This window comes from Artemia franciscana, chromosome 12 (genome assembly GCF_032884065.1).
Source record: "Artemia franciscana chromosome 12, ASM3288406v1, whole genome shotgun sequence".
NCBI classification, from domain to species: domain Eukaryota; kingdom Metazoa; phylum Arthropoda; class Branchiopoda; order Anostraca; family Artemiidae; genus Artemia; species Artemia franciscana.
The window spans coordinates 22,266,349-22,278,886 of NC_088874.1; the positions used below are offsets into that span (position 1 = coordinate 22,266,349).

At 36.7% G+C, this 12,538-nt stretch overlaps 1 protein-coding gene across 4 annotated transcripts in view; it reads left to right on the forward strand.

Moving 5' to 3' along the window:
- The window catches only part of LOC136033860 (metabotropic glycine receptor-like), a 232,924-nt gene that overhangs the window by 203,709 nt on the left and 16,677 nt on the right, over positions 1-12,538 (forward strand). For all 4 annotated transcript variants that reach the window (XM_065714828.1, XM_065714827.1, XM_065714829.1 and 1 more), the window contains 3 exons: positions 3,104-3,318; positions 6,020-6,158; positions 12,141-12,246. In XM_065714828.1, the coding sequence (XP_065570900.1) occupies positions 3,104-3,318; positions 6,020-6,158; positions 12,141-12,246 (460 nt within the window). The remainder of the gene's footprint in view (positions 1-3,103; positions 3,319-6,019; positions 6,159-12,140; positions 12,247-12,538) is intronic.

Consider the following 12,538-nt stretch of genomic DNA (forward strand, 5'->3'; position numbering starts at 1 on the left):
TAATCGAGTCTCTAAAAAACAGAATGTTGATAAAAATGGATAACCTAAATAAAAAGATTTGACTTTTTATGCTGATTAAAGTTAAAGAATAATTTAAACAAGTTTTTCAAAGAAAATATAATTAGCTACATTAAACAAAAATGGGTAGAAAAAAAGACAAATGATTTTCCAAGCAAGAAACTATCACATATTTGTTAAAAATAGTTCAAAGATAAAATAAAAAACTTACTTTGTTATTATATTTTATTATAAATAAAATAATAAAATAAAAACAGGGTTGACAACCCCCCAAGCCGGGACAGGTATTACAAGTTATATCATGGGGGCATATAAGGTTTTTATGTGAGGGTTTTCAAAGTAGTCATAAGGTCAGATAATCGCGATCTCTCACCACCACACCAAAAAAACTTATTAGTGATATTTTATTCCAAAACTTAAGGGAGCTGACCCCTCGTTATCCCTCTATGTCCCAGCACCACCCGAAGAAACTTATTAACGATATTTTACTCCGAAAATTGGGGCAGGTTACCACTGATCCTCTATGTACCCCCCTCAAATAATACTTATTAATGATTTTTTTTTTTTCAAATCTTATGGGAGCTGACCTTTGGTCCTCCAAGGGTTGATCTCTCACAAAAATATTAATGATAGTTTATTCCAAAACTAAAGGGAGGTGGTTCCTGGCCCTCCATGGTATGAACACTCCCCCAAATAACTTATAAACGGTATTTAATTCAAAAAACTGTGGGAGATGACCCCTGGCCCTCTTTATACGGATCCAGTCCTAAATAAAATTTATTAACGATATTTTATTCCAAAACTTATAGAGCTGACCTCTGGCCCTCCTTGGCCCACGTCCCCCCCCCAAAAAAAAAATTTATCAATTTTTATTCTGAAACTTATGAGAGCTGACCCTTTACCCTCCATGGCTCAAGACACCCCTCCTCCCCCCAAAAAATAAAAAATAAAAGATGGTTTATTCCAAAACTTTTGGGACCTAACCTCTTGCCATCCATGGTTTAACCCCCCTCCCTAATAAAATTTAACGATAATTTATTCGAAATTTACGAGATTTGACCCCAGGCTTTCCATGGCCTGAATCCCCCTCACTCCTCCCAAAAATTGTAAGCAATTTTTAACTTATTGGAGCTTTTACGATCAGACCCCTAACCCTCTATGGCCTACGCCCTTCATCCCCTCCCACCCCCAAAATAATATTAACAATATTTTATTCCAAAACTAATTAGAGCTTACCACTTGCCCTGTATGGACCAAACCCCCTCCCCCAAACAGAAAATCATTAATGGTATTTTATTCGAAATGGGAACTAATCCCAAGACCTCAATGCCCCCCATCCCGTAAAAAATAAAAGATTTTTATTCTAAAATTTATCGGAGCTGAGCCTTGGTTGTCTATAACCCGAGCCCCCCCCCCTAAAAAAATATGATTTTTAACTTATGTGAGCTGACTCCTGGACCATAATTGTCCCCCCCCCGTAATTATTTTTTTAATTATATTTTATTTCAACCCTTACGGGAGCTGACAATTGGCCCTCTATAGCCTAACCTCCTTTAAAAAATAATTAACGTTGTTTCATTCAAAACTCGTGGGAGTTGATCCCTAGCCCTCCATGGCCCAAAACCATTCACCCCCTCCCCCAACCCCGCAAAAAATATTGGCTATTTTTCATTCTACAATTTATGGGAGCCGACTTCTTGCCGTCCATGGCCCGTCCCCACCCCCTTTCCCTAAAAAATACTATTAACGATATTTTAGTCCAAAACTTGTGGGAGCTGAGCCTTAGCCCTGCATTGTCGCACCCCTCCCAAAGAAATAAGTATCAACGATATTTTATTCCAATATTTATGGAGCTGACCCTTGGCCCTCCAGGGTCCTGTCCCCCCAAAAGGTTATGAACGACATTTATTCCGAAACTTACAGGAGCTGAACCCTGGTTCTTCATGGCCCGACCCCCTCCTAAAAACTATTGAAGATGTTTTTCTCCAAATCTAAGGGGAGCTGACCCCTGGCCCTCTATGAACCCATAGCCTGACTTTGCAATATTGGTAAAGCGTACAAAAACTCACTCTTTTTCATAATTTTCCTTTGTAACACATTCCCTGTGGTTGCTCAGTTACGCAAATGAGAGAGGAAATTTTTCAGGGAGATTTATCTGGGGGAGTTTTCCGGGGAAATGTGTATAGAGAATTTTTACGGGGGTATTTTAAGGTAATTATTTTCTGGGAAGATTTTTTGGGGGAATACGTCTAGCACCACAAGATAGTTTGGAAGATTTGGCATTGCACAGGCGCAATAACTGTTTAAAAATGTCACTATCACTATATGTGTCTTGAACAGTGTTGGAACGAGCTAATAAAATTAAACTGAATATCTAGTATATCATAATGTTAATTGCTAAAAGCTCATTAGTTCAAAATTTTATTATTCTCTCATACAACAGCCATACTTAAATTGATGTTAAGATATTTGTTTCGCCTTAAATGTTTAATTAGTTTCAGCAATAGACAAACAAATCCAATAATCGTCAAATCCAAATTATCCTCTTCAAGTCTTCCGAGTTGCTCTTTTCACACACCAGGCCACACAGAGGACACTTCGCTGGTTTGGAAATCTACTGTGGCTGCCTGTCTACACTCCAGCTCAGATTCTGTGTGACTTCGACCCAAACACAAATGACTGGAAAACTCCAAGAGGAAGGTCAAAGCTCTGATGTAATGATAGTCTCGGGATATTCCTGATCAGGCTGGAATTCCACTGCCAGATGTAGAGACTCTCGCTGCTGACCGCCTCATGTGGAGAAAACTGACGCCACTCTCAAGATCATCCCGGCATGAGGAATAAGCAAGTAAGTACAACTTTTCAGGTGCAGAGCTCTTACGCTTAAAAAGCCATTTGTTTCTAAATATACAAAAGCTCTTCGTTAGGTTATTTTGCTTGCAGATGGACTTTGAACAAGCTCTGAGTCAAGGGTATCTTCTCTAGGTAACTTCAATATGTGAAGCACTACTTAGTTTTTCTTTTACCTGATATATTTCAATCCCGTAAAAATTCTACGTGCATATCAATTGCATTTTTTTTTCAGGATATCAGTAATATTTAGAGTGCGATCAGCCAAAGCAGTTAAAATAACAGATATGGACTTAATAAAAAGGCTCGGCATCATAGTTGCTATTTTCGCCACCTTTCTATCAATAAGAACACTGGTAGAACCACCCGTAGTTATTGTTGCGAGGACAGCAGATGACCTTAAGGCGTATCTTTGCAGCACTGACTGGTGGGACCACGCTTTCACAGTTAGTAAGTATTGGTCCTTATGGTTTTTAAAGTGAACCTATCTTTAACCTGTCATTGCATCAATAACTCTCAAAAACACATCTTACAAGGACTAATATTAGGTTTTGATGCTTTTTAGCGATAGTACACTCGATTGACTAACGTTTCTGTATCAATAGCAAAGTTTCCTGATAGCGAGAGCTATTATAGAAGAACTACGACAAACTTTTTTGCTAGCGAATATTTTTCATCTGCAAACTTCTTAAGAAGCAAAATTAACTGTTCAATCTTGAAATTAAATTAAAACCGCCCTCCCTACTGAAACTTACAAGCAAATACAATAAACTTTGCACATTCTCATCGACGAATATCCTATTAAAATCAAAGCCTGTGATAAAATTTTTATTAATTTTGTCCGCTATTTCTCCGCTGTGGTTCTCTTGTAGTATTTAGAGTTTACATTTTCTCTACAAGTTTGCATTTTATTATTAATCTTTACTCCTATAGTATTAATAAAATGACGATTCTGTATAATTCGTTATCATAGACGTAGCTTTGTTCAAGAGCAAAATTACTTTTTTGAAATTAGTTTTGCGTTGTTTTTAACATGAAAATGCATACAAAAATACATTTATGGATAAATTTTCTTTTATTTTTTGGGCAAGTTACTGCTACTACAACTATTAATAGCAACAACTTACTGTAGCATCATTCCGCCTGAAAAGACTCCTTCTTTACACCTTCCCATAAAGATCATATTTCCCTTAACTCTTCCCTTTTGGTATCCTCCCATCTCATTCGGGGACGCCCTGCTTCTTCTTTTGGGAAATTACGTTTGGAAATGGGTTTTTGCTATGATTAATTGTTTATTTCACATGGAGCGCAAATCCTAATTGCAAAACCTCAAATACTACCCGATGGATACTTGATATTTTACAGTTAAGTAAAAATACTGAAATGCTTAATAATTTACTGCAAATTTAAACATATTAACAATACTAATAGTAACTAATAATAGAAAGTCATAAAATCTTTTTTAGTCATAACAAATTTTTGATTTAGTTGCTAAATTACCACCTTCAATACTATTGGGTTTTTCTATCTAATCTTTCCACAATATTTTTCCTGTTCTTCTGGATTGTTTCTCTATGAAAGGAAATAGAGACGAAAGACATGGGGAATTGATATTTACCTATTACGTGCGATTCTATCACGCATCAAGATGTGCCTTATCAAATAAATACCACTGATAACACCTTATTATTAACGCACTCAATAGATACACTATAATGTATTTGGCAATATCTGTTCTTACTATAATCTTAAGATTTTAAGAATTATTTTAGAAGGCGTTAGTGCTCTATCTATAATCTAGCCTGGGGTTTAATTTGTAAATTAGTTTCATAGCAAAAACACATCATGATCATAAATATAAACAAATGAAAGAGAAATAGATCACAAGTTTGTTTATTCACACATAAAACTTGCCAAGCGTACTAGAATGTATGTTTTGTCTCATGAAAAAAGCTATCCCATCTTCCTTTTGGGCTTCATCTTCCTTCTCCATGGTTCCTTTTTCCAGGCCCTAGCCCTTTTGGTGTTTGGGATCAATATCACGTTTGACTTCTTTTATTCACAATTGTTTTGCTCGTGGTTTAACTTTTATCCACTTTTTACGCTCAGTTTCTCCATTTATTGAATTTTAAATGCTTATTTTCTGTAATTTCATGATTTTAGTATTTGGACTTTTTAAGGGGAGGCATCTATATCCTAATCTACGGGCCTTGCCCCTTCTAGGTCATAGGGCCAACATTCCTTTCAACTTTCTTTTATTCACACTTCTTTTTGCTAATAGTTTACCATTTATCAGAATTTATAAAGTTTTAACTGCATATTTTTTGTAGTTTAATGATTTTAACATTTTGTGTTTTTAAGGGATATTCTTTGTGTCCCTGCCTTCGGTCTCTGGCCCTTCTGGGACTTGGGGTCAATATGCTGTCGACTTTCTTTTATTTACATAGTCTTGCTTATAATTTACCCTTTAGGCTATCGGATTTTTAACGTTTTATTTTTCCATTTATTAAACTTTAAGTGCTTGTTTTTTTTGTGACATTTTTGTCACAATTTTAACATTTTATCTTTTTAAGGAGGGACCGACATGTTTTTTGACTTTCTTTAATTCACAAAATTTTGTCTATAGCATACCAATCATCAACTTTTTAACGTTAGGTTTGCCATTTATTAAATTATAATTTATTATTTTCTATTATTTCATCATTGTAGCATTTGGTCCTTTAAGGAGCAGTCTCTATGTTCCAGTCTCGGGGTCCTGGGCTTCCTGAGTTGCTCATTGGCTCTATACTTAAGGGCTTTCCCCAAGATCTTCAATTGTTAACAAACTAGTTAGGTTTCCCCTCCTCCAAGGTGTTAAATTGTTGACAAACTAGTTATGTAACTAGGGTTTTTCCCAAGGTCTTGTATTGTTGACCAAAACATCCCAGGGTTTTCCCAATGACCTTGACCTTGGTACTGAGGGACTACATGCTCCCTATTAAACGTGTAGGGAAGCAAGTTAAGGGAACCCTTTATACTACTAGGGAGGTCAAAGTTGATTACGGGGATCGTTCTCTTTTGTTGCTAATTTGTCCATTCAAGCTCCATTTTCAAGATTTTTATACTAGCTGTGATTTTGTCAATCCGAGCTCAAAATATTTTTATATTTCAGTGGAAATGGTTTTACTTGTGTGGGGGATTCGATTATGCATCGTTGTGAGGAAAGCTCCATCAGAATTCAACGAATCCAAATTCATTTCAATGGCTATTTATAATGAGTTTCTTTTAACAATATTCCTGAATGTAGCAATGTAAGTATATATCATTTTGCTCTATTCATTTCTTAGCTTTTATATTAAGATACTGTGATTTAAAAACAGGAGAAAAACATTACATTAAAAACTAGAAGAACTTTATCTTTTCCAAATTTTTGCGCGAGCCAATTCTACAAGTCAATTGAGTTTTTTCAAGTTTGATCATTGTTTTGAATTTGTCGATTAAATTATCCCTTGTATCCATTGTTTGATATTATCCCCTTTAGTAGCTGTAGGCAACAGAGTAAACGGTCAAGGTTATGAATAAATTTAATGAATTTAAAGTATTTTTCTCTCCCTTTAATCAGTTAAGTTTTCTATTTCACGACTATTGATTTGGGAAAATAAAACTTAAAACAAGAGCTAAGAGCTCATATGGCTCTTGTGACGAGGCCAGGTGAGCTAAGAGCCAAGAGCTCATACGGTATGAGCTCTAACAAAATTCTAAGAATCAGTAGATTGATTTATAAGGAAAATCAGAGGCTTAATACCGGTCGGGATTTAAAATAAAAGCTCTGAGTAACGAAGTCCTTCTAAATATCAAAATTCATTAAGATCCGATCACCCATTCGTAAGTTACAAATATATCATTTTTTCTAATTTTTCCTCTTCCTTTATCCCCCCAGATGGTCGAATCTGGGAAAACGACTTTGTCAAGTCAATTTGTGCAGCTCCCTGACACGCCTACCAATTTTCATCGTCCCAGCGCGTCCAGAAACACCAAACTCGCCAAAGCACTGAAACCCTCCCCCCACTCCCCCAAAGAGAGCGAATCCTGTACGGTTACGTCAATCACGTATCTACGACATTTGCTTATTCTATCCACCAAGCTTCATTCCGATTCCTCCACTCTAAGCGTTTTCCAAGATTTCCGATCCCCCTCTCTAACTCTCCCCAATGCCAACAGATCTGGTCGGGATTTGAACTAAGAGCTCTGAGACATTAATTCCTTCTAAATATCATATTTCATTAAGATCCGGTCACCCGTTCTTAAGTTGAAAATACCTCAATTTTTCTAATTTTTCCAAGTTAACACCGCCCCCCCCAGCTCCTCCAAAGAGAACGTATCCGCTCCAATTATGTCAATCACGTATCTAGAACTTGTGCTCATTCTTCCCATCAAGTTTCATCTGATCTCTCCACTCTAAGCGTTTTCCAAAATTTCTGTTTCCCTCCTCCAACCCTCTATGTCCCCGGGTTCAATTCGAGTCGGAAATGGAGCATTTGAGACGTAAGATCCTTCTATATATCAAGTTCCATTAAGATTCCATCACCTATTCATAAGATAAAAATACCCAAATTTTCACGTTTTCCAAGAATTCCGGTTCCCGCCTTCAACTCCCCCCAATGTCACAGGATCTGGTCGGAATTTAAAATAAGAACTTTAAAGCACAAGATCCTTCTAAATATCAAATTTCATTAATATCTGATCACCCGTTCGTAAGTTAAAAATACTTCGTTTTTCCGAATTACCTCCCCCCTCAACTCCACCAAAAAGAGCGGATCCGGTCCGGTTATGTCAGTCACGTGTCTTAGACTTGCTTTTATTCTTCCCATTCAGTTTCACCCTGATCTCTCCACTTTAAGTATTTACTAAGATTTCCGTCCCCCCCCCCCAATGACGCTGGATCCGGTTTAGATGTAAAATAAGAGATCTGAGTTACAAGGTCCTTCTAAATATGAAGTTTCATGAAGATCCGATCACTTCTTCGTAAGTTAGAAATACGTCATTTTTCTAATTTTTCAGAATTAACCCTCCCCCCAATTCCCCCAAATAGAGCAGATCCGTTCCAATTATGTTAATCATGTATCTAAGACTTCTGCTTATTTTTCCCCACCAAGTTTCATTCCGATCCCTCCACTCTAAGCGTTTTCCATGATTTTAGGCTCCCCCCAAACTCCCCCCAATGTCACCAGATCCAGTCGGGATTTAAAATAAGAGATTTGAGACACGATATCCTTCTAAATTTCAAATTTCATTGAGATCCGATCACCGTTCGTAAGTTAATAATACCTCATTTTTTCTAATTTTTCAGAATTAACCCCCCCCCCTCCGACTACCCCAAAGAGAGTGGGTCCGTTACGGTTATGTCAATCATGTATATAGGACTTGTACTTATTTTTGCCACCAAGTTTCATTCCGATCCCTCCACTCTAAGTGTTTTCCAAGATTTTAGGTTTCCCCCTCCCAACTCCCCCCCCCAATGTCACCAGATCCGGTCGGGATTTAAATGAGAGCTCTGAGGCACGATATCCTTCCGAACATCAAATTTCATTAAAATCTGATCAACCGTTCGTGAGTTAAAAATACTTCATTTGTTCTATTTTTTCCGTATTAACCGGCTCCCCACTCCCCCTCCAGATGATCAAATCGGGAAGACGACTATTTCTAATTTAATATGGTCCGGTCCCTGATACGCCTGGCAAATTGCATCGTCCTAGCTTACCTGGAAGTGCCTAAAGTAGCAAAACCGGGACCGACAGACACACAGACAGACCGACAGACCTACAGACCTGCAGAATTTGCGATTGCTATATGTCACTTGGTTAATACCAAGTGCTATAAAAATTAAGATCTAGTATGTGTGGTATGGTATTATTGGAACTTACAATACCACTTGTGTAATGCTTCTAGGCTAATTATCCCTTCCCCTCCCAGAAAACCCTCCTGGAAAACTCTCCCCATATGCAATTCCCTGGGAAGATTTTCCTTTCTCCCTGAAGACATTACCCCTGGAAAATTCCCCCCGCAGAAGATTCCCCAAGGAAATTCCCCCAAAGACAATTACCTTAACAAAAAACTCCCCACCGAGAATCAAACCCCGGAAAATTCCCTCTTCCCTCCCCCTCCCCTGACATTTAAGATTGAGGAAGCAAAGGGAAAGTATAGCCAATAAAAAAAATGAAAGAATGAAGTGATTTTTAAATATCTGGGCGGGGGTGACGGGAAGCGTCATATGATTTGCCCTTAACCAAGCATTGTGTTCTCGGCCGAAGGGACTGAATCAGGTGATCGGTACTTGTGGAACGAAGATCATTGGTCAGCACGCGAAAAAGTTCAAGTTTTTTACTTTGCCTTACTATGATAGCCAATCCTCCAACCTCTGAAAATACAGAGAAATAGAATTAAAATAAATAAATAAATACTTTAGGATATTCCACTCTCTGTATTGTACCTGTGTTTTGGAATTTAGTATTTTTTTCCAGAATCCCTTGTTTTTTCCGTTCTTTTTATTTATCTTACTTTCCCTTTGGGGTCCAATTCTAGATATGTCATAAATTTTCCGGGGAAGGGGAATTATTGTTTGTAGGCAGTGGGAATATTCTGTGGGAGAATACTCAACTGGGGAATTTCAAGGGAAGAATTATTCTCGTGGAGAATTTTCTATGGGCTGTTACCCGCAAAGAGGAGGATCTTAATGACGGAATTGTCAATGTGGGAATTTTCGGTGGGGAGTGATTTTTTTAGGGGGCTGGGAATCACCTGGTTACCATAGAGCTACCATTTTCCCTTTTGTCAATAAGTTAAGTGACTAATGTGTAGGAACCCATCGTGGAAAACCATCATATTCCGAACAATGATTTTCAAAAATAGAAGAAAAAACAATTCAGCTAGGTAGTTTACAAGATAACTTCTATTATACATTCTTCTTGCAGGGTAAAGCAAAAATTCCCACTTGAGTCGGAGCCAATGTTTTTTTGTTTTTTTTTTAAATTGAAATTCTAAAATGTAATCCCACGTTTAAATGAAAATTAAATGAAAAAAAACAAGTTTTTTAACTACAAGTAAGGAGCGACATTAAAACTTAAAACGAACAGATATTATCCCGTTCATGAAAGGGGTTGTCCCCTCCTCATTGCCTTGCTCTTTACGCTAAAGTTTGACTCTTTCTCACATCTCTACTTTAAAAAAAAAAATAAAAAACTCCAGAGTAAAGAGCGAGGCATTGAGGAGGGGAAAATTTGTTTTTTTTCGTTTAATTTCTGAACGTTTTTGAAGTGATGCACGTTTTGATTTTGGCTCACCGCACATGAATAATTAAAACGAAATTTGCACATTAATTTTTTTGGGGCTAAATGGCTTTCTCATAGTTTTGACCGGACGATTTTGATAAAAAGAAGGTGGGGGAAGACGCCTAGTTGCACTCCAATTTTTGGCTACTTAAAAAGGCAACTAGAACTTTTTATTTTTTTCACAAAGGTTTCATTAGTAATAAATATACGTAACTTACGAATTAACTTAGCCTACGTAACAAAATTCTAAAATTATATATTTTTATTGCGTATATGAGTGGGTTCTCCCCCACGTCAATACCTCGCTCTTTACACTTAAGATTCAACTTTGTCCCAATTCTTTAAGAATGACCCCTGAATCACAAACGCCGTAGAATAAATAGTTGAAATTACTAAAAATACTTTAGCGTAAAGAGTGAGGTATTGTGGAGGAGACGAATCCCCTTATATACGAAATAATTTCCTGTTCGTTTTAGGTTCTAATGCTGTTTGTTACCTCCATCACAAAAAACTTTTTTTTATTTATTTTCTCACTGTTCTTTTAAATAATGCTAGAAAATCCTGCGGCCCCTTCATGGAAATTTTCTTCCATCATGATAAATTCCTCCATGGAACAATCCTCCCACGTAACCCCCTCCCCCGAACCCCCTTTAACTCTGAAATCGTCGGTACACGTCCCAATAACCATTACTTTATGTAAAGAATGGTCAAAGTTTGTGACTTGCAGCCCCTCCCCCGGGGACTGTGGGGGAGCCAATTGTCCCCAAAGACATAATTATTAGGTTTTTCGACCATGCTGAACAAAATGGGTCTCTCAAAATTTTGATTTAGTAACAAAAAAACAAAAATGAGCGTGGGAGGGGGCCTAGGTGCCCTCTAATTTTTTGGTCACCTAAAAGGGCATAAGGGCTTTTAATTCCTGTTAGAATGAGCCCTCTCTCGACATTCTATGACCACTGGTTCGATACAATCACCCCTAGGGAAAAGAAAAAACAAAAAAAAACAAACAAATACGCATCCGTGATCAATCTTCAGGCAAAAAATACAAATTCCACATTTTGGCAGATATGAGCTTGAAACTTCTACAATAGGGTTTTCTGATACACTGAATCTGATGGTGTGATTTTCGTTACGCTTCTTTGACTTTTAGGGAGTGTTCCCCTCTATTTTCTAAAATAAGGTGAATTTTCTCAGGCTCGTAACTTTTGATGGGTAAAACTTAACTTGATGAAACTTATATATTTAGAATCAATGTAAAAATGCAATCCTTCTGATGTAATTACTGGTATCAAAATTCCGTTTTTTAGAGTTTCGGTTACTATTGAGCCGTGTCGCTCCTTACTAAATTTCGTTATCTCGAACTTTTTGATAATTGACAGGCAATTGTTAAGCCAAACAGCTGGTGAAAGAAACAAAATGTAATAAATATCCCCTCAAAAGTAAAGTAAAAATATTTTTTTTTATCAAATAAAAGAATATTAAAAATACTAAACTAGGCACAAGTTATATGAAAGCTATATTACTGGTACTTTCATTTGAATTTATTTTGGTCGGCAATAGGAGCTGTCATTATGGGGATGGGACTAATGATGAAGTAAATTCATCGAAACAGTAGAAAGGCTAATTTGAGTGAAATAATATATGTGAACATAGAAAGAAAATGATAAAACTATGGGAGTTTAGACAGGACCTGGTTAACTCTTTGCACACAAGTTTGATAAACTGTGTTTAACAGGCTTATAATATACAAGCTGTCAGCTTGATTTAGCTTTGTACTTATGCTTACTTTCATCATTTGAGCTCAATATGTTATAAAAAACTGTATTCATTACTTTGTTCATTCAGAATACAGAAGTCAAACCATTCAAAAAAGAAATATTTCAGCTTAGTCATCACTTTGTGCTTTATTTTTATTTTAGTAAAAGCTATTCTATCGATAATGGCCAATACTAAATCCTTTTCTAGGCTTTTCCTGCAATCTCCAGCAAATCCAGATCTACTTTACATAATTGTGTTTTCCCACACTCAACTTACTATAACGCTGCTACTTGTTCTTATTTTCGGAAGTAAGGTAGGTCATTTTACCTCTATAAGTGTTTTTTTTTCCTTTTAAATTTACATGAGAAAGCGAATAAAAAGGTAAGAATATCAGTCAAGATGATTTTGCATTGGAATTACAAAAAAATATTTAATGGAAGATCGTTCGACTGTTCAAACGGTTGAAAGTTGCAAAATATCAAACAATGTAACATGCTTTAAGTTTTGGTCAGAAATGTCGGATTTTTTTGAGCCTTTAGCTTTTATTTTCCTTAAATTTGCCCAGAAGATTCATGGTACTTTGAGTTTGATATTTTGGTGACTGA